Genomic DNA, 27,686 nt, shown 5'->3' on the forward strand with positions numbered 1-27,686 from the left:
CTGGCTATATGGATACTTGGAGCAGCTTGCTATTGGATAAGTATGCTGGGAAAAAGGATGTATAAAAGCCTGTGTAACTTCCTGCTCTGTTGTGCAGGATTTGAGATTTTATTCTCCCTGTACCTTTTTGCAGCTGCAAATAAACTTTTCTGCTTCTCCACCCCGTTGTGATTATTGGGTGTAGCACACCGGGTAACGAACCACTCCAGCTGTTGTTCAGCCTCTCGGCACTGGGTGCCGGCAACAGTAGCTACCAACAACAGCAGTCACAATCACTTGCCTTTTCACACACTAGTCTTCCCCCATGCTGGCTCAGCAGCAGTTCTGCAGAAAAGGACCTGGGCTTTACAGTGGATGAGAGGCTGGGTATGAGTCAGCAGTGTGCCCTTGTTGCCAAGAAGGCTAACGGCATATTGGGCTGCATTAGTAGGAGGACTGAAAGCAGTTGGAGGGAAGTGATTATTCCCCTCTATTCGGCACCAGTGAGACCACATCTGGAGTATTGCGTCCAGTTTTGGGGCCCCCACTACAGAAAGGATGTGAAACAAATTGGAGAGAGTCCAGCGAAGGGCAACAAAAATGATTAAGGGGCTGGGGCACATGACTTATGAGGACAGGCTGAGGGAACTGGGCTTCTTTAGTCTGCAGAAGAGAAGAGTGAGGGGAGATTTGATTGTAGCCTTCAACTACCTGAAAGGGGGTTCCAAAGAATCATAGAATCATAGAATCATAGAATATCAGGGTTGGAAGGGACCCCAGAAGGTCATCTAGTCCAACCCCCTGCTCAAAGCAGGACCAATTCCCAGTTAAATCATCCCAGCCAGGGCTTTGTCAAGCCTGACCTTAAAAACCTCTAAGGAAGGAGATTCTACCACCTCCCTAGGTAACGCATTCCAGTGTTTCACCACCCTCTTAGTGAAAAAGTTTTTCCTAATATCCAATCTAAACCTCCCCCACTGCAACTTGAGACCATTACTCCTCGTTCTGTCATCTGCTACCATTGAGAACAGTCTAGAGCCATCCTCTTTGGAACCCCCTTTCAGGTAGTTGAAAGCAGCTATCAAATCCCCCCTCATTCTTCTCTTCTGCAGGCTAAACAATCCCAGCTCCCTCAGCCTCTCCTCATAACTCATGTGTTCCAGTCCCCTAATCATTTTTGTTGCCCTTCGCTGGACTCTCTCCAATTTATCCACATCCTTCTTGAAGTGTGGGGCCCAAAACTGGACACAGTACTCCAGATGAGGCCTCACCAGTGTCGAATAGAGGGGAACGATCACGTCCCTCGATCTGCTCGCTATGCCCCTACTTATACATCCCAAAATGCCATTGGCCTTCTTGGCAACAAGGGCACACTGCTGACTCATATCCAGCTTCTCGTCCACTGTCACCCCTAGGTCCTTTTCTGCAGAACTGCTGCCTAGCCATTCGGTCCCTAGTCTGTAGCTGTGCATTGGGTTCTTCCGTCCTAAGTGCAGGACCCTGCACTTATCCTTATTGAACCTCATCAGATTCCTTTTGGCCCAATCTTCCAATTGGTCTAGGTCCTTCTGTATCCTATCCCTCCCCTCCAGCGTATCTACCACTCCTCCCAGTTTAGTATCATCCGCAAATTTGCTGAGAGTGCAATCCACACCATCCTCCAGATCATTTATGAAGATATTGAATAAAACCGGCCCCAGGACCGACCCTTGGGGCACTCCACTTGATACCGGCTGCCAACTAGACATGGAGCCATTGATCACTACCCGTTGAGCCCGACAATTTAGCCAGCTTTCTACCCACCTTATAGTGCATTCATCCAGCCCATACTTCCTTAACTTGCTGACAAGAATACTATGGGAGACCGTGTCAAAAGCTTTGCTAAAGTCAAGAAACAATACATCCACTGCTTTCCCTTCATCCACAGAACCAGTAATCTCATCATAAAAGGCGATTAGATTAGTCAGGCATGACCTTCCCTTGGTGAATCCATGCTGGCTGTTCCTGATCACTTTCCTCTCATGCAAGTGCTTCAGGATTGATTCTTTGAGGACCTGCTCCATGATTTTTCCAGGGACTGAGGTGAGGCTGACTGGCCTGTAGTTCCCAGGATCTTCCTTCTTCCCTTTTTTAAAGATTGGCACTACATTAGCCTTTTTCCAGTCATCCGGGACTTCCCCGGTTCGCCACGAGTTTTCAAAGATAATGGCCAGTGGCTCTGCAATCACAGCTGCCAATTCCTTCAGCACTCTCGGATGCAACTCGTCCGGCCCCATGGACTTGTGCACGTCCAGCTTTTCTAAATAGTCCCTAACCGCCTATATCTCCACAGAGGGCTGGCCATCTCTTCCGCATTTTGTGATGCCCAGCGCAGCAGTCTGGGAGCTGACCTTGTTAGTGAAAACAGAGGCAAAAAAAGCATTGAGTACATTAGCTTTTTCCACATCCTCTGTCACTAGGTTGCCTCCCTCATTCAGTAAGGGGCCCACACATTCCTTGGCTTTCTTCTTGTTGCCAACATACCTGAAGAAACCCTTCTTGTTACTCTTGACATCTCTGGCTAGCTGCAGCTCCAGGTGCGATTTGGCCCTCCTGATAACATTCCTACATGCCCGAGCAATATTTTTATACTCTTCCCTGGTCATATGTCCAACCTTCCACTTCTTGTAAGCAAAAGAGGATGGAGCTTGGCTGTTCTCAGTGGTGGCAGATGACAGAACAAGGAGCAATGGTCTCAAGTTGCAGTGGGGGAGGTCTAGGTTGGTTATTAGGAAACATTATTTCACTAGGAGCCTGATGAAGCACTGGAATGGGTTATCTAGGGAGGGTGAGGAATCTCCATCCTTAGAGGTTTTTAAGGCCCGGCTTGACAGCCCTGGCTGGGATGATTTAGTTGAGGATCGGCCCTGCTTTGAGCAGGGGGTTGGACTAGATGACCTCCTGAGGTCTCTTCCAACCGTAATCTTCTAAGATTATGTTCTGAATATGTAGAAATTAACATTCTTGCACTCTGGCACAAGGTGTTTTGTAAAAAGAAAAGGAGTACTTGTGTCACCTTAGAGACTAACCAATTTATTTGAGCATGAGCTTTCCTGAGCTACAGCTCACTTCATCGGATGTAGCTCACGAAAGCTCATGCTCAAATAAATTGGTTAGTCTCTAAGGTGCCACAAGTACTCCTTTTCTTTTTGCAAAGACAGACTAACAGGGCTGTTACTCTGAAAGGTGTTTTGTGTTTCCTTGTGGGAGTGTAGACACAGAAGCCATGCTTTCTCTGTAGGGATGGCTCATGTTGAAGAAATACAAAGTATACTTCCAAGGCAGACCGTGACCCATCTGTCAAGGGTAGAGGGATTTTTTTAAACTAGTTTTACCTGCAGCTCCGCTGGTGTTGCTGTGTCCGGGGATCGTTGGCTCAGGTAGCACCATGAGTTGCTTCATTTCTCCGTCTTTATGAACAACGTGAATTGCCTGGTGATGCGGTTTGCTGAGATCCCTCCTATGAGGGCAGCCCGTGCTGCAGAGGGGATATTCTCGGGGTCTAACCCCATTCTGTGAAGGTCCTGGTTTGAGCTGGACCCCAGACTCCACTGCCCTGTGGCCAGGTGGCTGGGAGTCACTCCTCAGACAGGAAGCTGGAGTCTGTAGGAAGGAGAAAGGGAGCGCGCCGGGGGAGTGGGCTGAGGTGGACTGCCCGACCCAGGGCGGGGCTGGGGGCCCAGGAAGGGAGGAGGAGAGGGAGAGGGGGAGGGACCGACGGACTCGCTGGGTCGGGGCGAGTCTTGAAGGCTCATGGGCGGAAGCCGTCTTGCGGCCGCCGGTTCTTGGTGGGGGTCGGGCTCGGAGCCAAGCCTTGCTGGGATGGTGCCTCCTGGGGAGCCGGGGCCGCTGGCCTGCGACGGGGCCGATGACCTGGCTGCCCTGGCAGAGCTGGACGAGGCGAGGCTGCTGCAGAATCTGAGCGGCCGCTTCCTGCAGCAGCGGGTCTATGTGAGGGGGGAGCCGGGGGCAGTGCTGGGGGGTAACCGGGGCCGAGGGGGTTCTGCTGTAGGGCCTCCCCTCGTTGGGAAATGACTGGAGGGTGGGAGAAGGGCCCGAGGGACCCCGCGGGACACCGGGTGGGGGCCCACGGGACGCTGGAAGCGTGTAAGGGACGGCTGAGGGACACCGGGGGGCAGGAGACCCCCGCAGGACACCGGGTTGGTGTGAGGAAGGGCTTAGGGACTCCAGGGACGGGGGAGCAGGGGACCCCGCGGGACACTGAGGGTGTGGTGTGGGGGGCGGGAGACCCCGCGGGACACTGAGGGTGTGTGCAGCGGGGCAAGGGACCCCACGGGACGCCAGGGGCATGTGGGCAGTGCTTAATTGGTGCTGCCAGGACTGAGCCCTGGCACCCCATGCTTGCAGCCTCAGTTATGCAAGTAAAAAAATTGCTTGAGCCCTGGCATCTAATTGTTTGAGCCCCGGGGTACCTCTTTCATTACAAATTAAGTACTGCCTCTGGTAGTGGAGGGAGACCCTGTTGGACACTGGGGATGTGTTGGATGGGAGACCCCTTGGGACATGGTTTCCTCACCGTGCCTCAGTAGTGTAGTACCCTTGGTCCATGGGGCACTGTGCAATGCTTGCTTACCTGGTTGGTGGGAATTTTCCTTTTACATCAGACATATATTGGGGACATTCTGATTGCAATGAACCCGTTCCAGAGCCTTCCACTCTACGAGAAACCAGTAAGTGTCCCCTCATTCCAGTGTATGGTGTGAGTAGCGTGAGTGTGTGGTGTCTTGTGCTGGTGTGGCCCTGGTGGGGAAGAGGTGCAGGTGGCCCTTCCCGGGGCGGGGCGGGCCAGACAAGGGGAACAGAGTTGTGCACTTTGCTCTTGATGTTTGGATCACATTACTTCCCTGTGAAGTTTATATTGTTACCCATAAGGAATGTGGCTAGTTGGGCTTTTGTAGGAGGCTTTTCTATGTACTTTAAGTCCCTGTTTTTTTCAAAATGTAGTAAGTCTCATACAGATTTTGTCAGCTGTGTTTTGATTTCTCTCTGTCACCCATGGCTCTTTGTGCTTCATTCTGTTTGAAACAAAATATTTTAGACAGTTTTAAATCTACAAAGTACTCATTGAACTGAGTATCCAGTAATAAAAAACAATCCTGCTTGCAGCAGCCTTCACATCATACTCACTGTTTACACCCTACCCTCGCCCTCCTCCCCACAAATGCTCAAGAATAGAGATGACCTTTGCAATAAGCCAGAAGGTTCTAAGCAGGGCAGTGGCAGGGGGTTCTGGGGCACATTATGTTTTTGGAAATCTTCATCTGACATGTGGTGTATTGTTTGATTGGCTCTATCAAACCATGGAAAATGTAATCTAAGCTTCTCCCTCCCTTGTCGCAGTGGCTAGCTGAGGTGAGGAGGGGAGAATTTACCCTCTGTCCCTCTAACTGTTCTGGCATTTCACTTTAATTGAATTTTCCTCCTGCTCCCAGGTGTCAGAGAAATATCAGAACCATGACAAGGGTACCCTACCCCCCCACATCTTTGCCATTGCTGACAGAGCATACCAGGCCATGCTGGGACATCTGGCAACAGGACCTCAGAACCAGTGTATCGTCATCAGGTAAGAGAAAATAATTCAAAATATTTGTAGGGCTCCATATTGTGGGACAGTACAGTCTTGTCAGACCTGCATCACTGACAGGGAGAGCAGACAAGATGGAACTATCAACTTTGCACCTTCCGGTCTGTGGCCAATGCCCTCATTAAGCTGGTGTTTAAAGAAGGGGGAATGAAGACCAAAGGCCTCTTCCTGGAATCCATTTAAGTGCTTATTATGGTGGTTAAAACAGAACCTCTGTGTTTTCTTCCCACATACCCACCCTTCACCCTTTTCATTCACTTCCTAAGAGTTGACTACAGGGGCAGTGAGTTCAGAGTCACAGACGGTTAGAGTTGGAAGAGACCTCGGGAGGTCATTTAGTCCAACGCCCTGCTCAAAGCAGGACCAATCCCCAATTTTTGCCCCGGATCTCTAAATGGCCCCCTCAAGGATTGAACTCTCAATCCTGGGTTTAGCAGGCCAATGCTCAAACCAATGAGCTATGCCTTCCCCCAAAGCCAGGGCTTTGTCAAGCCAGGCCTGAAAAACCTGTAAAGATGGAGGTTCCACCCCTCCCCTCCCAGTAACCCATTCCAGTGCTTCACCCTCCTAGTGAAATAGTTTTTCATAATATCCAACCTAAACTTCCACCACTGCAACTTGAGACCATTGCTCCTTGTTCTGTCATCTGCCACCACTGAAAATAGCCGAGCTCCATTCTCTTTGGAACCCCACTTCAGATAGTTGAAGGCTGCTATCAAATCCCCCCTCACTCTTCTCTTCTGCAGACTAAATAAGCCAAGTTCCCTCAGCCTGTCCTTATGCGTCATGTGCCCCAGCCCCCTAATCATTTTTATTGCCCTCTGTTGGACTCTCTCCAATTTGTCCACATCCTTTCTGTAGTGGGGGGCCCAAAACTGGATGCAGTACTTCAGATGTGGCCTCACCAGTGCCAAATAGAGGGGAATAATCACTTCCCTTGATCTGCTGGCAATGCAGCCCAGTATGCTGTTAGCCTTCTTGGTAACAAGGACACACTGTTGACTCATATCCAGCTTCCTGTCCACTGTAATCCCCAGGTCCTTTTCTGCAGAACTGCTGCTTGCTTTGCTAGTTGGTCCCCAGCCTGTAGCAGTGCATGGGATTCTTCCATCCTCAGTGCAGGACTCTGCACTTGTCCTTCTTGAACCTCATCAGATTTCTTTTAGCCGAATCCTCCAATTTGTCTAGGTCACTCTGGACTCTATCCCTACCCTCCAGCATATCTACCTCTCCCCCCAGCTTAGTGTCACCCGCAAACTTGCTGAGGGTGCAATCCCTTCCATCCTCCAGTTCATTAATGAAGATGTTGAACAAAATCGGCCCCAGGACAGACTCCTGGGGCACTCTGCTTGGTGCCGGCTGCCAACTAGACATTGAGCCATTGGTCACTACCCATTGAGCCTGACGATCTAGCCATCTTTCTATCCACCTTATAGTCCATTCATCCAATCCATACTTTTTTAACTTGCTGGCAAGAATACTGTGGGAGACCATATCAAAAGTTTTGCTAAAATCAAGATATATCACGTCCACTGCTTTCCCCATATCCACAGAGTCAGCAGTATGATAAACTGCTTGGCAAGAGATGGGTGATATTCTACGGCATCATCACTAGGCTCTACAGCCAACACTGAGGATATAGGCTTTTTATTGCTATTTCTTTTATTGCAGTACATGCTATGATTGTCTTAAAAGTGCTGAATGCCTAGACAGAACGCCCCATTGAGATGAGTGGGGCAGGTGAGATCTCTCCTTTTGTTTGAGGCTGTCTCTGCAGTGGCATACAGAGTCAGGTATCAGGCTAACCTTTGGAATGTTCTTCATGGCCAGTGGCACGAGACATTTAATCTGTTTTCCAGTAACAGGTTAAATTTTGCAAAAGTTGAAGGGAGCCCCAGTATGATGATGGCCTGGCTTCTGGCCAGATGTGTCTTATTGAACAATGCTCACAAGGAGAGGACATGACAGGGAAAGAATATATGTGTCTGGGGCAGATGTGCTTTTGGGATCACAGATCATTTGGGTAATAAATATTATCAGGCTCCGAGTTAGAGAATGGATGGCTGCTCTTGGAGTAAGGGAAAGAATTAGAAAAAGTCTAATTCCTCTCTGTGCCTGGACAATTAGGTACATCAGTGGTGAGAAATACTAGTAGGAAACTCACCCTTTCTTTCCAGACAAGGACCTGGCTATGGTGATCTGCTTGTTGTCACCTTCAGATTGGATAACTGTAACTCGCTATATCTGTAGAAGCAATGCAGAGAAGGAAGTAATGTGCAAAATCCAGCTCTCTGCCTTCTCAAGGGATGGGCTGCTGCAAATACTTTACACCTGTGCTCTAATCCCTCAGCTGTTTCCCAGTCTTCTTCCATTGCTTGTTTGAGGTTCTGATATTCAATGACCTAGTGGTTCAGGACCCAGCTTAATTTGCAAACACATCTCCATCCACAACCTATTTGAGGGCACTTGTTTTTCTGGAGCAATACAGCTGCCAAAGCCCATGGTGAAGTGCATGAGAGATAGAAGTAAATATTTTTGGGTGAGGAAGTTAAGTGTGGAGATTGAGCTAACTGGGAGTCTGACCCACTGTGAGGTTTGTTGTAGGTTCCGCCTCTTTGGGAAAAGCAGCTCCTACAGTAGCTAGTATAATGAGGATTAAAAATCTTATTCCCAAAGTTGAGGCTCCTATAACCACAGAGTCAAGGAAGGAAGAAGAGCAGAAACCACCCCCTCATCCCCACCCCCGAGCCCTTCAGAGACCTGGCTATGGAGATCTTATTGACCTGGGGTGTTCTAGACACTACAGCAGTGGGCAGTATAACATAGATAGATACTTATAAACAGAGTGAATTTGCTGTGGAACCCTGACATGATAAACAGGAGACCCCATGATGTCATAATTAGACTTCGTGGAACTGTACAGCGCAGTAGAGGGAACCAGCTGGAGGCGAAAGCCCCTGGGGCACGGCTGAGGGGACATAGCTGCTGACTGAGGGCCCAGCTCTGCAGTCAGCAGCGCAGAAGTAAGGGTGGCAATACCATATCATGCCCATCCTTCGCGCCGGTGCTTGCGGGGGCTGTGCCTTCAGAGCTTGGCTCCTGGCCAGCAGCCACCACTCTCCAGCTGCCCAGCTCTGAAGGCAGCGCTGCCGCCAGTAGCAGTGCAGAAGTAAGGTTAGCAGTACTGCAGCCCCCCCGCACAATAACCTTGTGACCCCCCCCCATAATTTTTTTGGGTAAGGACTCCTACAGTTACAACACCATGAAATTTCAGATTTAAATGGCTGAAATAATGAAATTTATGATTTTTAAAATCCTATGGCCGTGAAATTGACCAAAATGGATGGTGAATTTGGTAGGGCCCTAATCATATCATATATATCAGGTTATTAACTATCTTCTCTGCTGCTACAACAGGAAGTTCATGGTTTGTGTTATCTGCAAACAGCAAAGGCTATAACTGAGGACACTTAGTGTGAGCAAAGATCTGGGGGAGGAGGAAGGGAAGGCACCCTTGTTACACATAGCTAAGGCTATGTTTTAGTCACGGGTATTTTTAGTAAAAGTCATGGACAGGTCACGGGCAATAAAGGTCACGGTCCTGGTCTCGGACTGCTGCTCCAAGGCAGTGCTGGGGACCAGCTGCCTGGGGCTGCCAGAGCAGTGGCAGGTGCGTCTGGCCCCGGGGCTTCCCCAGCTGCCGGTGTGGTTCTGGGGTCAGCTGCACCAGTGCTGCAGAATTCACGGAGGTCACAGAAAGTCACAGAATCCGTGACTTCCATGACCTCCGTGAATGATTTGCAGCCTTACACATAGCCTCAATACTAGATGCTACTTTGATGGGCTATGTTTTATTCCATTGCTTCTGGGCACACAGAATGTCACAAAGATGAGAGATCCCATCTTGAACTGACCAGGAAATAGCGTGGCCTCTGTGATCTGTACGTTCCTCACTGCCCAGATTAGTCACTGCAACTCACTCTGCTGGGTCCGAATGAAGTCTCTCTCTGAGACTTCAGCTGGCGCATTGTGTAACAGCCATCTCCTAAGTAACAAAGGTAGATATGATCACATTGCCCTGTTCTCTGAATTCCACTGTCTCCATTTCTGCTGGTGTCAGAGCTAAATTAAATCCTCACCCTAATATGCTTTGCGCTAGGACCTGGCCAACTGGGAGATAGCCTCAGGTAGCTATATTCAGCGTGCACAATACAGGGGACAGAGTTATCTCCGCAGCAGGATCTGGTGATGGAACTCCACTGCTCTCTGGCAGGTTGAGACCTACAGAGCCTTTCCTCAGCCATGGCTCCCATTAAAACCAAAAACTAACCAGCTGCCCCAACCCTGTGACCTGGGGGAGGGCAGGCATTACATAGTTCCTGACTTCAAGAGCTTACATTCTGTCTTTTTATTCTATGTTTGTGCGATACCCAGCACAGTGGGGCCCTGATCCATGACTGGGGCTCCTAGATAATGCCACAATATAAATAATAATAGGAAGCTAAATGTCCTTAGTCTCTTTGTAGCTGTTCAGTGCTTAAGTGCATAGATGATGGGTGCCTTAGAAATACCATAAAGAGAAGGTGGTTTTAGTGATTACTGTGTAGGGCCACGAGCATCCAATGGAAGTCTGGGTGGGTCATACTCCCTTTTGGGAACTGGTGTCTCTCTGTAACCGAATAACAGCAGTCTGGGACTTTTCCTCCTTGCTGAGTGTCAAACTGGCACACTATCCCCTTCCCCCTCATACCAGAGCAACATTCAACCACCTGGCTGTGCGTTGACCCTAGATTCCTGTCCAGCCTGGTGCATGTCAAACCAAGATGATCTCCCTTTCTCCTTTGCTGCTATCCTATGTCTTGTTTAGAGAGAGGAGTTCAGGTCACCAGCCCCCCGCCACCTGAATCCTAGGAGTCTGCTTGTCCCAGCACTCCATTAGACTGTACATCACCCCTCCACTCCACCCTGTAGCCACAGAGAGCTGCAGAGCAGAAGCCACACCTGGGACATAAAGTGCAGTGCCCAGGTGTGTAAACCGTCCTGCCCTTTGGAGTATGTGCACTATTTCCTGCTTCTGCTCTGTGACTCACAGATCTTCACACAGGGTGAAGTCTTAGTGCACATATGCTGTCATGGGATCACAGCCCAATTAAGGACATGGAAGCAGTGGGACAAGTTCTGCTTGTAAGGGTTGGGAGGGGAGGGAATGCCTTGTATATGTGAAGGATTCAGTGAGACAGGTGCCTTTCAAGGTCATTCCTCCCTCTTTGCCCAGAGCTGGGGATACTAAGAAATTCCTTTTGGCCCCATTGCTTAAGGGACTGCCCAATGGGTCAAGTTCACAGATAGGTGGGAGACAATGTTAATGTGGGTAAGACCCCTCCATCCCCAGGGTCAAGAAAGAATCTCAAGTGGAGGGTGTTAAATTGCAACACTGGGTGCGGAGGCTTACTAGGGGATCAGTGCCCTATAGAACCTGTTGCCATGGGGAGTGGGGTGGGTCACGGTGGTGCTAATGTGGAAACTGCCAGTAGGAGGCACCTGGAGCTGTGCAGTAGTGTTGGTACATGGCGGGTGTTGGTTCAAAGAAAGAGAAGATGCGCTGAGGCATAAGGGGAATAGCATCTGAGTCCTAGTGGTGGTAGAGTTTCCTGTCCTCACCCTCTGCTCTTTTTTGACAGCGGAGAGAGTGGTGCAGGGAAAACCGAGAGTGTAAAGCTACTGCTGCAACACATCATGCACCTGTGCAAGGGTAACTCACAGCTGGAGCAGCAGATACTGCAGGTGAGTCATTGAAATAGAATGCAGGGGGACAGACGGAGGGGTGGCCACAGAGCAACTCACGGTTGGCTTAGGGGGTTCTACAGATGAGTCATTGGGAGTGGAAAAAGCACAGAGTAAATGAAATCTTAGCAACGGTATAAATCCAATACTAGATTGTCAGTTATGATGTAGACAAGACATGGGTTCATTAAATATTTGGCAAGAAGCAGGAATATAGAAATTATTTCAGTAATCAGTATATTCCATCAGTAATTAGGGAGGATGTTAAACAGCATCTTTTCAAGTTAAAGATTTCTAAATCAGCAGGACCAGATAAGTTGTATCTAAGAATGTTAAAAGAATCAGCTAAGGAGTTCTTTGAACCATTAATGTTGTTTTTTTATTAAATCTTGGAACACTGGGGAACAGTCTAGTCCAATGGACTAGAAAATATCCAGTGTTGTGCCAATATTTAAAAAGAATAAACAGTATGTCCCTGGTCATAGGCTGGTTAGCCTGATGTTGATCCCAGTCAAAATCATGGAAAGGCTGGTATGGGATGCAGTCAGTAAAGATGCTGTAGCTAAGAGAGCAAATATGATCCTTGAATGTATGTGAAGGGGAATATAAAGTAGAAACAATGAGGTGGCATTGCTTCTGTATACAGCATTAATGAAACCCTTACTGGAATAGTTTGTTCAGTTCTGGTGTCACTCCTCCAAAAGGTTTCAGAGTAGCAGCCGTGTTAGTCTGTATTCGCAAAAAGAAAAGGAGTACTAGCAGCACCTTAGAGACTAACCAATTTATTTGAGCATAAGCTTTCGTGAGCTACAGCTCACTTCATCGGATGCATTCCGATGCATTCCACTAGTACTCCTTTTCTTTTTACTCCTCCAAAAGGATGCTGACAAATTGGAAAGGGTTCAGAAGGGAGCTACAAGAATGATTCAAGGCCAGGAAAACCTGTCTTATAGTGAGAAACTAAAGAAACTCAGTCTATTTAGTTTATCTAAGAGAGAGTAAATAGCTAACTTGATCATTGCCTATGTTTACCTACATGGGGGAAAAGAAATTTCAGATAGCAGAGGTCTCTTTAATCTAGCAAACAAAGGGATAACAAGATTCAGTGTCTGGAAGCTGAAGCTAAACAAATTCAGACTGGAAATAAAGTACACATATTTAACAGTGATGGTAATTAACCATTGGAACAACTAACATAAGGATGTGGTGTATTCTTCATCACTTGAAGTACAGTATTTTAATTCAAGACTAGATAACTTTTTAAAGGAGGTGCTATAGCTCAACCAGAAGTTAGGGGCTTGATGGAGTGATTACTGGGTGAGTTTCTCTGGCCTCTTATGGAGGAGGCCAAATTAGAGGATCATAATGGTCCCTTCTGGCTTTAAAATCTATGAATTGCAGCAGGAGTATTGGAACCTGCAGGAGGTTGGGGGCACAGGGCAACCTGTAGTGGAGCAGTGGATTTGCAGATTATCATGTGGAGGGGCCCTTCCATCCCCAGTCATTAGTAGCCAAGTTTATCAGATTCGTTTCTGAGTCCTATAACTCAGTCATTCTGCCCCATATTAATTTCTCTCTCTGCTGTGAACTTCCCCCTGTGTGTCTGTCTTTCTGTCATTGAGTTCCCCAGACCTGCACACAGTATCCCATGTAGGCCCATCCATGAGAGGGATCCCTCTCAACCCCCACTGCTTGGTGGAAGTGGGAGGCTTCTGGGATTGAGGGGCTGAGGGCAGAATCCCAAGGGTTCTCTCTAGGACCTGACAAACTGTCCTTTCCTTGCTCCAGGATGTGGTGCCTTTGCTTATACAGTCCATGGTTGCATTGGATTATTTTGTCACTGTGTGCATTTCCAGCCTGATTTGAGCGACTCAAATCTTTTTTTTTTTTTCCCCTATGGCTCCTCAAGAGGCCATGAGGCTGTTTCACATGATACCTCTGATACCTTCTGCAACCTAGCTGGGCCATTGTAGGTGGGAGGGGATGTTAAGGGTTCCCTGTTGCTTATACCTCCCCATCAACTCTGTACATTTCCCTTCCAGGTGAACCCATTGCTCGAAGCCTTTGGCAATGCACAAACTGTGATGAATGACAACAGCAGCCGCTTTGGAAAATACATGCAGCTGAGGTTCCAAAGGAGTACAGGTGAGACCCAGGACTAGGTCTCTGGGTGTGTGGAACCCATCATCTGTGTGGTGATTTCTTTCCTTCTGCCCCTTCCCCATGTAGTGAGGGGCGCCAAGCTGAGCGAGTATCTGCTAGAGAAGTCTCGTGTCGTGCAACAAGATGCTGGAGAGAGGAATTTCCATGTCTTCTACTATATGTTTGCTGGGCTCACTGCAGAGGAAAAGGAGATGTATGGATTGCTAGATCCCTCATTGTACAGGTATGCGAGTGGCAGGTCCTACTCTGGCTTCTCAGTGGAGTGCAGGTCAGAATAATGTGCTCCTACAGCCCCATATGGGAAGGAGTGGAGGAAGAGGATTTGTCCTGGTGTGAGAGTTGAGTAATGAGAGGAGAGCAAAGGGTTGGGGGATTGTCATGGAAGGCTGCAGCTGGGCTCTGAACATAGATGTAGTGTGGCCTAATGGATGGGACACTGGTCTGGGACTCAGGAGACTTGGGTTCTGTTCCTGGCTCTGCCAGTGACCTGGGGAAATCACTCCCCTCTCTGTACCTCTGCTTCCCCCCACCCTATGTCTGCGCTGTCTCTTTGGGGCAGGGACTGACTCACTGAGACTGCCCTGCACAGTGCTCTCATATGAGACATGTGTGATGTACTCAGGGTATAATCTGAACTGATGAACAGCTGTGTCCCCTCAGCTTTCCTACATGGGGTGCCTTTTACAGTGAGAGCTACCACGCCTGGTCTGTTCACACAGCTTCCAGCATGTAAATTATTCCTAGTTATATTGTATGAGTGCTGTAGCCAGCTACTCTTGAATTACACTACAGAGTAACACCAGCAAACTCCAAGTCCCAGACTTGCCGCAGAGATGTATGCCTTGTACTGCCCAGCTCTCTTCGGGACAACACAAGCTCATATGAAGTTCATCATTTTATTAATACAAAATGATATGTGCAAATCCTGTTATCCCAAATGGAGTTTCCCAAACACTTCAATTCAAAGACACAGGTTTAGATAAAACAATAAAACAAGTTTATTAATTTTAAAAGGATAGATTTTAAGTGAATACAACTAATGAGGCATAAAAGTCAGAATTGGTTACAATAAAAATAAAAGTAAAACACAACTATTGCCTAACAACAAACTTGAGTGAATTCAAAGCAAGGTGTCTCTCACCACATGTTTCAGCAGTCTTAATGGCTGAACTTCTTTTGTTTGTCAGGTATTGTGGATGCTGTGGGCAGAGAGAAAGGGAAGAACGATGTGGGGCTTCTGCCATCCCTTGTTATAGTTCTTTGCCTTTTTTGAGACAAAAAGTCTTTGTGGACGGAAACCCCAAGCTGTTACTTTTTAAGATCTAGATTTTTTGCTCATGTCATTGTGTGCATGGCCCATGTATAGCCATTTAGCAGGTGATGGCCCATTTGGCCTGTTTACACCTGGCTGAGGCGTCAGTTTATCTTTTCATAGAATCCTAGGACTGGAAGGGACCTCGAGAAGTCATCTAGTCTAGTCCCCTGCAGTCATGGAAGGACTAAGTATTTTGTCTCTGAGGAACTGGTTTGGCTGCTTCCCAGATCAGAATGTGTCTTAGTAACACCATACAGTGGAATTTTATAACTTTATCAGCACAATATTGACCAGTGAGTTACGAGTTTTCAAATGATACCTCACAAGGCATATTCGTACAAAGGTTATTATAATAGCATGCATGGGCTGAATACAGGGGTGCAGAGCATCATAGTATGTAGACTGTACCCTAATACAAATAATATCAGTTGACTCACTTGTTTCCCCAGGTACATAAGCGGCTGGTTTAGGGCAGAGGATGTGGCTGAGTCCTGGAAGCACAAGTACTGGGAGGTGCGTAATGCCCTAGACATGGTGGGCTTCCAGGAACAGGTGAGTACAGTGGGCACTCTGTCATCATCTCCACCCCCTCTGCTCAGTTAGCCCATTTGACCCACTTCTACTTCCCTCCTTCAAGAAAAGGAGGACTTGTGGCACCTTAGAGACTAACCAATTTATTAGAGCATGAGCTTTCGTGAGCTACAGCTCACTTCCTCAGAAGTGAGCTGTAGCTCACGAAAGCTCATGCTCTAATAAATTGGTTAGTCTCTAAGGTGCCACAAGTCCTCCTTTTCTTTTTGCGAATACAGACTAACACGGCTGTTACTCTGATTCCCTCCTTCAGTTTGCTGTGCTGTTCACAGGCTAACAGATTCAGTGCAGAGCTCCCTTCCCCCCCCCACCACATACGTGACCTTCCTCGCCCTCCACCACTGCAGGAAGTTTGAAGTTCCACTGGAAGAGGGCTGCTTATTGCTCATCATGTGTATGTACATGCCCACATACATCTGTGGGTACCAACCCCAAGCCATCTCTGTTGTGTATTTTAGGAGCAGGTGGACATGCAGGCAATCCTGGCTGGAGTCCTGTCTCTGGGCAATGTGACCTTCCAGTCCCAGGAGAACAATGGGGCCGTGAGAGTGAGTGAAGCCTCCAGGGGGTGGCTGAAGGCTTCAGCGGTGAGTCGAGTGAGAGGCTCAGAGGAGTGAGACAAGATTGTGCTCCCACTGGGGACCCGTGTGGGGTTTGGGGAATATTTATATTAGGAATGGTCTTTAAATCCATGTATGAAGGGTAGATGAGGGCCACTGCGGGGGTCCTTCCATTCTTTGGGTGCTGCTTATGCTACACACCTGACTGATGCAGCAGAGGGGACTCCTATCACTGATTCTAAAGACGCTACAAAAGAATTAGGAGTTGTCCCAGGAATGCACCAGATTGCCCTAGTGACTGGTATCTTCAAGCCCTCTTCTCTCCCACCATGCACCTTATGTGGGTTTTAACTACCAGCAGGTTACTCAGTTCAAAGCCAGGTTCAGAATTGGAGGAGAAGATGGGCTGGGGCTACAGACCAATTCTTTTCTATCTCAGCCCCTCACATCCTGGCAGCATCCAAATCCAGCTTTCTCCATATTGTATCGAAAACCTGATCCGTCTTCTCTCTCCTCAAAGCTAAAACACTTGGTCAGACCCTGATCTCTCCTGTGTCAATTACTACAACCTTTTTCTCCCTGGCCTGACACCCACATCACTCTTCTCCCCAATTTTGTCAAAACACAGGTACTAGACTTTTTCTCACCTGTTGATCTGACAGCACCACTCCTCCCACAGGCCCTCCTGCACACTGCATCAGATCTGGCCTTGGTGGGGTGCAGTTTCCTGTAATCTGAGCTTGACTATTGAAGTTCTCACTAAGAATAATGTTCCCTGGCTTGAAAAAGCTCCAGCTCATCCAAAATGCAGCAGCTCATCTGCTTAACAGGCTGCTGTGCGCCACCCCCTCCTCTGCCACCTCAATGCCCTACTCTCAACAGTGGCTTCCTATTGAGTAAATCCAATTCTAGGTCTCTATTTTGATTTCAAAGCCCCACCATGGGGTCGGCCCCAGCTCCCTGACATGTAGCCTTTTCTTTTTAGTTAAAGTAATTTTAGTGACATTAGATGTATTCAGCTTTGGTAGCTACATTCTCAAGTTCAACAGTTACCTCTGCCACTTGTTTCATATCTAGCGTTCATAAGAACACATGAAAATCAAGGAAAGTAGCACATGCAATTACAGAGTAAGGTCTAATGTTTTTTATCAATGTTATTCAAGTTACTGGCACAGTTATGAATATCACAGCATGTATAAATTGTAGCTGCAGTCATACTCCCATCCTCCTAGATAGTGTTAGGGTCTGATGGGTGTTTTATGGAGTGATCATCCGTAGAGGGATGGTTCCTGGAGGAGTTTTTCTATAGGAAGCTCAATTTTTCCAATCTGGGCACCTTCTTTCTATAATGTGATTTTGCCTATACCTACATTGTGTGCATGTGCATGAAAGTGTCAACCGTCTTTTCCGTTTGGTTTGGTTTGGTGTTTCTATAGGTTGTGTATAGTTCCTTTTATTCTCATTATCATTGATGCATAACCTCTATCCTGTGGTTAAGGCACGTGTTAAACAAAAATGTGCTTCTAGAGCATTTTTGCGATCTAAAATTAATCTTTTGGCCAATATTTTTCACTTTCATTTCTTGGTACATCTTTTCGTATAATCTTATGGCATTGGGTTATTTTTTGGTTACTTACTGATGTCAGTATTTTTTATTTCTAAGGCCTAAAATATCTAAGCTAAAATCTTACAGGCCTCAGCCTATAGGCTTTGCATTTCAGCCTTCCTTACTTAGATACCTAATACATATTTATCCCTTCTAACTACTAATCAATCTTATACTTTTATAATCCTATCACTTAAGTTTGGTTAGGATACAATAATTATATATAACATGTCATGTTAGTTAATTATAACATGACAAAATAAATAATAAAATCAAATCATTGGCTACAGAGAGATTCCCCCTCTCCTCAACTTTTCACAGTGACTGCATGCCACTGGAACCATGAAGCTGCCCCTCTGCAGGGGAGGCTTGTGATTGCAGGAGATGGAACCGTCACAGGAGCTGGGTTCTGACTCTGGAATTCACTGCCTGGTGAAATCAGAATGAGCACTAACCTCATTGTATTTGGAGCTAAGTAAAAGCCACACCTCTGCACCCAGGCTCAGTCTGCTCTTGCCAGCAGCGCAGGAATAGAAATTTCCGTGCTGTAGCTTTCTACTTTTGGAGAGCACTCTGGTTCTATGGTAACCAGGAGCCATAGGATCATGTTTTAAATGTCTCTTCCTCCCCTTCAAGGATGGGCAGAGCTCTGACACAGATTTCAGCTCAGGCAATTAATAATGTGTTATGTAAATAATTGGAGGTAAGTGCTGGGAAGGTGTATGTGGGGGGTTGGGAAGGCAGCAGCCCAAGAGGGCTGTTTGTGCGTGAGAGCGAGTGAGCAAGCTGGTCTTAAGGAGAGTGGTGGCTGCAGAGTTTGTGGCTTGATGCCCACAATGTCTTCTTATTATTTACGTTACGATAACGTCAAGAGGCCCCAGTCAGGATATGACCCCATTATACTGGGTGGCGCACAAAGGTGGGGAGACATAGCCACTGCACTATGGAACCAGGGATTGAAACTGACTATTCTCTTTGGTCCCTTTTCTCCCAGGGTCAATTTGGAGTCCAGGAAGAGGAACTATTGAAATGCCTCATTTGTAAAGTGTCCGTAACCCGGGGAGAGCAGATTCAGCGTTTCCACACCCAGCAGCAGGCTGAGGGTAAGGAGCAGGGGAGGTAAATCAGAAAAATTGTCTGGAAGAGCCCTTCTAGGCACATTTGTCTTATCTGTGACCTTAGAGCCTGGTATTGTCCCAACAGTGTATGTAAACTCTCTGGAGCAGGGATTATGTCTCCCTATGTGTTTGTGCAGCCCCCCTTGTAATGGGCCCTAATCCTGAGAGGGGCCTGTGATGAGGTGCCACCTGGAGCTGGGATACCACTGAGCCTCCCTGACCCACCAGCCTGGACTCCCTCTCACACTGTACTGCTGTGACAAGCTGCAAAGCCATCCAGGCTTCAGCTTGCACTTTCACCAACATACATACAGGTAGGGACACACCCACCTGCAGTTTCAGGCAGGTGCTTTGACCAGCCCCTGTATAGGAAGGCAACAGCTAGGGTAACAACCAGCTTCTCAGGCATGCACCCCTTCTGGAGTATAAACCCAAAATTATACCATCTTGCACTGCACAGGGAACTGTACAGTGTAAGCTCATAAAATTCACCCCATCCATCAATGTGGAGAGGAATATGCAATAGCCTTCTACCCCTGAGTTATGTTTCCCACACACTGGTTTAGATAAAGCAAAAATAAGTTTATTAACTAAAAAAGAGAGATTATAAATGATAGCAAACAGATCAAAGCAGTTTACCTAGCAAATAAACAAAAAGTGCAAACTAAACTTAATACTGCCAGTCCTCGACTTTACGATGTTCAAGTTACAACGAATGGCACTTACAACATTTATAAATTATCATTGTGTTTTGACTTTATGATATCGGTTTCGACTTTACAATACTCGATCTGATATTGTTCCTATGGGAAATTCGAGTTACAATGTTTTCGACTTAAGACGCGACTTTCAGGAACCAATTGTGTCGTAAGTCCGAGGACTGCATGTATGCTAAATAGATTGGATATGAATAACAGATTCTCACCCCAAGTGATAATATGAGCAGGCTGCAGATTCTTAAGGGGCAAGCTGCACTTGCTTGCAGCTTGGAATCTCCAGGTGTTCCATTCACAGGCTAAAAATTCCTTTAACCTGGGTTCAGCACTTCCCCCAGTTCAGTCTTTGTTCCTCCAGAGTCTTTGTGTGGGGAGTGAAGAATCCCTGGTGATGTCACTCCCTGCCTTAAATAGCTTTTGTATATGGCAGGAATGTTTTGTTTCAAACCTTAGTTCCCAGACTGGTCAGTGGAAAAACACTGACATCCCAAAATGGAGTCTAGAAACATGTGGTCACATCATATGTCTTTGTAGAATCATAGCAGCCATTGCTCGGAGGCTGTCTGTAGCATCCGTAGGACAACAGAAAAAGCCGATCACAGGAAGAGAATGGCCCTGTTCAAACATTAGAGCCAAAGCAAGATGTCTGCTGCATTGGTCATCCCCACATCTGTCATACTCACAATACAGATACTAAAAAGCCCTTTTAACTGCATTTAAAACCAGATGGGAAAGAGCACAGGAGTATTATTCTATTGGCCTGCATCCTAAGGCTGGAAGTGGTTATAAAACATGACCCTCCTCCAGCCTTGTCAGACCACTTCCACATCCAGGCAGAAACGAGAGTTTTCCCCATTGTGAAGAAAAAATAAACTATTTGTATAGTGCTCCTTGAAAATTTGGATCTCACCAAACTACTGTACTGACAGAAAACTCCACCTACCTGAGACACCAAGGGGTAGAGAGATCAGTGAGGCACTACTGTGGCCATAGATACCCCAGCACCAAAACCATCTCCCCACCACCCACATGGATCACTGTGGCTCTCCAAGAACCTGCAACAGGAAAAGTAGGAAGGAAGGAAACTTGAGCATCAGCGCTGGAAGTAGCATGATAGAAGCAGGCTGAGACAAAAGAAAGGGATCCTACAAACCCATGCTGGTGCCATGAAGGGACAGAAAGAGACTGCCTCTCTTCTGCCATATGGACAGCAAAGTCACACCACACAGAAGCCTTCTGGACTTGAAATTGCTTTAACTCAAACAGCCCCACATCCCATCACTTCACACTGTGGAGATTTCTTATTCCATAGAGTTTACCTGCCCCAGGGATGGCTTCGCAGACCTCCAAAAACAGCCAGCTAAGAGCAGCTAAGAAATTAATGCTCCCAGCCCACTCCTATATTGTCATGGAGGCACTGATAGCATCAGGGCCACCCCTGAGACTCTGCCTCTGCCCTCCCCTGCAGTTGAGAGACTAGAGAGCACCTGGGACACCGACTGGTAGAGACTGTCAGGTGTCATCTTCTAGTGAAAGGAACCTAGTGCGCCCCACACACCCCAACACCTAGCAGTCTGACCTGCATCAAGAAACAGTCATTCAGCTCAAGAGACTTCCCAGCCCAGTGTCCGACCTCCCTTTGGTAAGCCAGCTCAGAGAGAAAATAGCAAAATCTAGTCTCCAATACCACCTGCAGGTGTCCTGAGTCTGTCAGTCAGGATTGAGGCCAGGGCCTGGCACAGAGCCAGCACTTGTTGCCTCCCATGGATGCCCTCCTCTTGCCTTTAGTCAAGGGGAGCCCATCCAGGGATGAAAGGAAAGGGAAGTCCTGAAATGGCTTAGATCTAGCCTAGGGGGTTGTCCTGGACAACTGTCCCCCACAAAGCACTCAGCTTTGGGGCATCATACTCAGCTCTACCATGATATTCAAGATTGGTATAATGTTTTAGGGAGAGCTGAGGAGACAGTCAAAGCTACAGTGTCAGCAGCACATGGACTGCACCCAGCTCTCCATCTTCTGTATGTCCGACACAGCCAGCACCAGCTCCCTGTGTCTTGACTAAGATCAGCAGCTAGATGATGGGGAACCCAGTACGTAAAACCAGCCATACTGGGTCAGGCCAATGGTCCTCGCCCAGTATCCAGTCTTCTCACTCTGACTGTGGCCTGTGCCAAGTGCTTCAGAGGGAATGAACAGAACAGGGCAATCATCAAATGATCCATCCCTTGTTGTCCAGTCCCAGCTTCTGGCAGTCAGAGGCTAGGAATACCCAGAGTATGGGTTTGCATCCCTGGTGTTGATTTAGCAGGTCTGGGGAAGACACGTAAATTGTCTTCACCTGCTAAGTAAATTACGTAACTGAAGTAGCGTAACTTAGATCAACTTACAGTGTTAGTGTAGACAAGCCCTGAAAGTCCAAGTACACTGTATCCACTGGCACACCCTCATCCACATGTTTGTTTGACCTCCTCAAACAATTCTAAATGATTGGTGAGGTATAATTTCCCTTTTCAAAAGCTGTGTTGGCTCTTCCCCCAACAAATTGTGTTCATCTATGTGTCTGATAATTTTGTTCTTTACTATAGTTTCAACCAATTTGCCTGGTACTGAAATTAGGTTTACTTGCCTGTAATTGCCATGATCACTTCTAGAGCCTTTTAAAAAAAATTAGTGTCACATTAGCTATCCTCCAGTCATCCTATACAGAAACTGAGTTAAGCGATAGAAAAGGAGTATTTGTGGCACCTTAGAGACTAACCAATTTATTTGAGCATAAGCTTTTGTGAGCTACAGCTCACGAAAGCTTATGCTCAAATAAATTGGTTAGTCTCTAAGGTGCCACAAGTACTCCTTTTCTTTTTGTGAATACAGACTAACACGGCTGTTACTCTGAAACCTGTAGTTAAGCGATAGGTTACTTACTACACTGCAATTTCATATTTGAGTTCCTTCAGAACTCTTGGGTGAATACCATCTGGTTCTGGTGACATTACTGTTTAATTTATCAATTTGTTCCAAAACCACCTCTACTGACACCTCAATCTGGGACAGTTCCTCAGATTTGTCCCCTGAAAAGAATGGATCAGATATGGGATTCTCCCTCAATCTCTTTGCAGTAAAGACTGATGCAAAGAATTCATTTAGCATCTCTGCAATGGCCTTATCTTCCTTGAGCGTGCTTTTTTTTTTTTTTTTTTTTTTTTTTGTACCTTAGTTGTCCAGTGGCCCCACTGATTGTTTGGCAGGCTTTCTGCTTCTGGGTATACTTAAAAAAAATTCGCTGTTTGTTTTTGAGTCTTTTGCTAGTTACTCTTCAAAAAAAATTTTTTGGCCTGCCTAATTATACTTTTACTTGACTTGCCAGAGTGTATGCTCCTTTCTATTGTCCTCAGTAGGATTTGACTTCGAATTTCTAACGGGAAGCCCTTTTGCCTCTAGCATATTCTTATCTTTATTGTTTAACAATGAAGTGGTAACACTTTTTTGGTCCTCTTGCTATGTTTTTTAAATTGGGGTATTGTCATAAATATAAAGGGAAGGGTAAACCCCTTTGAAATCCCTCCTGGCCAGGGGAAAGCTCCTCTCACCTGTAAAGGGTTAAGAAGCTAAAGGTAACCTCGCTGGCACCTGACCAAAATGACCAATGAGGAGACAAGATACTTTCAAAAGCTGGGAGGAGGGAGAGAAACAAAGGGTCTGTGTCTGTCTGTAGTCGTCTTGGCCGGGGATAGACCAAGAATGGAGTCTTAGAACTTTTAGTAAGTAATCTAGCTAGGTATGTGTTAGATTATGATTTCTTTAAATGGCTGAGAAAAGAATTGTGCTGAATAGAATAACTATTTCTGTCTGTGTATCTTTTTTGTAACTTAAGGTTTTGCCTAGAGGGGTTCTCTATGTTTTTGAATCTAATTACCCTGTAAGATATCTACCATCCTGATTTTACAGGGGGGATTTCTTTATTTCTATTTACTTCTATTTTTATTAAAAGTCTTCTTGTAAGAAACTGAATGCTTTTTCATTGTTCTCAGATCCAAGGGTTTGGGTCTGTGGTCACCTATGCAAATTGGTGAGACTTTTTATCCAACATTTCCCAGGAAAGGGGGGGTGCAAGTGTTGGGAGGATTGTTCATTGTTCTTAAGATCCGAGGGTCTGGGTCTGTGGTCACCTAGGCAAAGTGGTGAGGCTTTTTACCAAACCTTGTCCAGGAAGTGGGGTGCAAGGTTTTGGGAAGTATTTTGGGGGGAAGGACGCGTCCAAACAGCTCTTCCCCAGTAACCAGTATTAGTTTGGTGGTGGTAGCGGCCAGTCCAAGGACAACAGGTGGAATATTTTGTACCTTGGGGAAGTTTTGACCTAAGCTGGTAAAGATAAGCTTAGGAGGTTTTTCATGCAGGTCCCCACATCTGTACCCTAGAGTTCAGAGTGGGGGAGGAACCTTGACAGGTATACATTTAATTGAGCCTCTATGAAAGTGTTTTTAAAAGTTTCTATGCAGCTTGCAGGCATTTAATTTTTGAGACTCCTCCTTTTAATTTCCATTTAACTAGCTTCCTTATTTTTATGTAGTTCTCCTTTCTGAAGCTAAATGCTACCATGGTGGGTTTCTTTGGTATTCTCTCTCTCCTTCCTTCTCCCCACCCCCCAGGATGTTAAATTTAATTATGTTATGGTCGCTATTACTGAGCAGTTCAAGTATATTGACTTCTTGGGCCAGATCCTGTGCTCCACTTAGGACTAAATTAAGAATTTCCTCTCCCCTTGTGGGTTCCAGGACTAGCTGCTCCAAGGAAGAGTCATTTAAGGTGTCTAGAAACTTTATCTCTGTATCTCAGTCTGAGGTGACATATACTTAATTGATTATGGGGATAGTTGAAATCCCCTATTATTATGATTGAGTTTTCTACTTCTATAGTCTCTCTCATCTCCTGGAACATTTCACAGTCCTCATCACCATTCTGGTCAGGTGGTCGGTAGTGTATTCTTACCCAGGCAAGAACGGAGGTGATGTAGGTGGGAAGGGGGATGTGCTTCAAAGAACTTGAGCCGTCTGTAACATAATTCACTATCCAGCACGTCTGCCCTCAGGCTAAGCCCCAGCCTAAGGGTGATAAACTCACTTCCATCTGCAACTGATCAGAGCTTTATCATATGCAGGCTCAGATGTTGCAGTTCATTATATCTGAGAAGACACATCAGTCCCTGAGGGAGATTCAGTTGGTACAAAACTCAATACAAACACATCACCTCTATCTCTGTACTGGCTTCCCCCATAAGCCCTCCATGGGATCAGCCCTGGTTCCCTGAGAGACATCCCTGTCTTTGCAGCAGGACCTCCCATAGGTATGGTCCACCAAAATCCTCAGTCGGGGAGGGCTTGTGAATGCAGGAGACCGAGCTGCCAAAGGTCCCAGACCTAGAATATGAAACTCTGCCATAGGAGAGGAGATCATCGGCCTTGTCATATTTTGAACTAAAACTCATCACATTGACATAACTTCCCCAATGTGCTACATGCACACACAGCAAAACCATCCCCCTTGCTCACTCCCATATACACAAACCATTTTTTGTTACCCAGGGTTCTTTCAACCCAAAGCTCTTGGTAACTTTTACTCTGTGCAAGGTGGTGTCAGGAAATAAATCAGGGGAGACACAGCCGTCTGACCGATAGATGGCGGCACAAACAGGACAACATGAGTGCTTTCATTTAAAGCTAAACTTTACTTAGTCTCATGCACTTACACACGTCGGCAACAGGTTATTAAAAAAACACCCCCAACCCTCGATAATTACCAAAGCTGTGTGTGGCTCTCGAGTGGCACAGTGGCAGCCCGTCTGCCGGTGGGGAACACAAGATGCATCCAGAGGGAGAGTTCAGTCCCAAAGAATCCCACTACCTCATACTTTTCCCCCTTATTTATGCATTAGTAATAGAATGACATGTCCCTTAAAAAAAATTTGTTCGGCAAGCAGTTCCAATGGGCAAGCAAGAGGCTCCTTCTGATCATTGATCCCAGGTGTGGGTTTTTCCAGAGTTTGCAGCCTTGAGGCCCCAATAGATGTTCCTGGGGCACATCCTGCTCTTCTAAAATGCATGCATCAGCAACTTCAACACAATTCTTATTAGGAAGGCTGCGGGGTCAAGCTGCCCTTTCTGTGGCACTCAAAATCCCCTCCCCTCCTGCCTTGGTCAAGCTGAGTTTGCTACATGGCCACTTTACGGCCTGCTGACTTGGCTGCTTTTAGCAATAAGCCGTAGTGGTTTCAGGCACTTTACTGGTTTGCTGACATCTCCCTGTACATTAGCGCCTACTTTCAGCTCTTGCAACTTGCTCCCTCTTCTAGACCAAAAGCAGGATAGATACCTAGGTTCACAGATCCATGTGTTGCAGATACCCCTCTAAGTTGAGTGCTTGCTCAACTCTCTCTCCAGAAATGGGAATTTCTGAGATGCTTGATGGCTTTTGCTTAAAAGCAACTTGTTTGTTTAATAGAGTAAAAAGATGATTTACAAACAAAACAGATGTCTCTCCTGGCAAGATTTAATCTCTTATATATGCTTACTAGCCAGATGGTCTATCTTCAGTTACCTCTTAGACAGCAAGTTTTCTCCCTGTCTTTCTGTTAGGTTTTAGTCCATCATGCTGTGTTTGTGTGTGGCAGACAGACATAATCAGTCAGCCCTTAAGAAGCTGGCCCCTGTTTTGTCTCTGGGATCATTAACAGATTCCCTGGGGATTGTATTCCCTCCCACCTAAACTGGTTTCCTTGGTCTGCTGGAGCTTCCAGCTGGGTCTCTGAGTGCAGTATAATTGTTATTTGCACTCATAAGTGTGTTGCACCATCACCAATAAGGAAGTAGTTAATTTTCCTCCTACTGCTAAGGAGTCCAGACACCCTGTGGAGCTTCAGAATACCCTTAGAACAGGGGTGGGCAAACTTTTTGGCCTGAGAGCCACAACTGGGTATGGAAATTGTATGGTGGGCCATGAATGCTCACAAAATTGGGATTGGGGTTCAGGAGGGGGTGAGGGCTCTGGATGGGGGTGCGGGCTCTGGGGTGGGACCAGAAATGAGGAGTTCAGGGTGTGGGAGGGGGCTCCAGGCTGTGGCAGGGGGTTGGAGTATGGGGAGGGGGGCCCCCGACTGGAGCTGCAGGCTCTGGGGTGGGGCTGGGGTTGAGGGGTTTGCAGTGCAGGAGGGGACTCCGGGCTGAGACCGAGGGGTTCGGAGGGCGGGAGAGGGTCAGGGCTGGGGGTTGGGGCATGGGAGGAGATCGGGGTGCAGGCTCCAGGTGGCGCTTAACAGAAGCAGCTGCATATCCTCCCTCTGCCTCCCACACAGAGGCGCAGCCAGGTGGCTCTGTGCACTGCCTCATCCACAGGCGCCGCCCCTGCAACTCCCATTGGCCATGGTTCCCAGCCAATGGGAGCTGCAGGGTCGGTGCTTGGGGCGGGGGCTGTACGTGGAGCCCCCTGGCTGCCCCTAAACATAGGAGCCATAGGGGAGACATGCCGCTGCTTCTGGGAGCAGCCCCCAACCTTGCTCCCTGCCTGGAGCACGGGAGCTCAAGAGTCGGATTAAATCATCTGGTAGGCCAAATGTGGCCCGTGGGACGTAGTTTGTCCACCCCTGTCTTAGAACATAGGACAGAAAAATCAGATTTTAGCTACAGATCAAAATATACAATGAATACAGGGATATGTGGTTATTGTCACAAACTCTGTAAACTTATCAATTCTTTCTCGTCTTGGGAAGAGGGAGAGAAATACTATTATTGTTTTGATTAATAACAGACTATTCCATTGATAGGGAATGCAGAGGGCTTGTCCACATGACTATTTAGTGTGTGGCAAGCTGGAGTGTAAACCTACAGCACTGTAGCCTGCCATGCACCATCTGACTGTGTGGACCCTGCTACGGAGCACTAACTAATAGTGCACTTTGACCTCCTGCTGTTTGAAACAGCAATAGCAAAAGCAGGTGAGAGGTCAAGTGGGGGGATAAGGTTGAAAAATTATACTTTGAGCCTGTGTATTCAATATTTAAATAAGGGTGTTTGATAAGTCTTTCGATTAGAATGGCACATGTGTGTCTATGGAGTTCAGACCTGACTAAATGTTTACATCTTTCAATGCACAGGCACATTCTGAATTGGGCATACTTCTATAGGGAAGTCCATAGGACATCTGCAGGTGCTAGTTAAGT

General features: G+C 46.9%; 2 protein-coding genes across 9 annotated transcripts in view; one reads left to right on the top strand and one right to left on the bottom strand.

Moving 5' to 3' along the window:
• Positions 1-3,632, bottom strand: part of ARHGEF39 (Rho guanine nucleotide exchange factor 39) — a 69,789-nt gene extending 66,157 nt beyond the window's left edge. The window contains exon 1 of the mRNA XM_073343224.1: positions 3,354-3,632. The gene's annotated coding sequence lies outside the window, so the exon portion shown is untranslated. The remainder of the gene's footprint in view (positions 1-3,353) is intronic.
• Positions 3,633-3,728: 96 nt separating this feature from the next.
• The window catches only part of LOC140911037 (myosin-IIIb-like), a 155,083-nt gene continuing 131,125 nt past the window's right edge, over positions 3,729-27,686 (top strand). For all 8 annotated transcript variants that reach the window (XR_012158817.1, XR_012158819.1, XR_012158820.1 and 5 more), the window contains exons 1-9: positions 3,729-3,969; positions 4,644-4,709; positions 5,472-5,602; positions 11,305-11,407; positions 13,450-13,552; positions 13,637-13,793; positions 15,335-15,437; positions 15,935-16,063; positions 18,637-18,745. Coding sequence is in view for 3 of the 8 variants with exons in the window: in XM_073343221.1 (XP_073199322.1) it covers positions 3,772-3,969; positions 4,644-4,709; positions 5,472-5,602; positions 11,305-11,407; positions 13,450-13,552; positions 13,637-13,793; positions 15,335-15,437; positions 15,935-16,063; positions 18,637-18,745 (1,099 nt within the window). In the remaining 5 variants the exon portion in view is untranslated. The remainder of the gene's footprint in view (positions 3,970-4,643; positions 4,710-5,471; positions 5,603-11,304; positions 11,408-13,449; positions 13,553-13,636; positions 13,794-15,334; positions 15,438-15,934; positions 16,064-18,636; positions 18,746-27,686) is intronic.

Source organism: Lepidochelys kempii, chromosome 5 (genome assembly GCF_965140265.1).
Source record: "Lepidochelys kempii isolate rLepKem1 chromosome 5, rLepKem1.hap2, whole genome shotgun sequence".
Classification (NCBI taxonomy): domain Eukaryota; kingdom Metazoa; phylum Chordata; order Testudines; family Cheloniidae; genus Lepidochelys; species Lepidochelys kempii.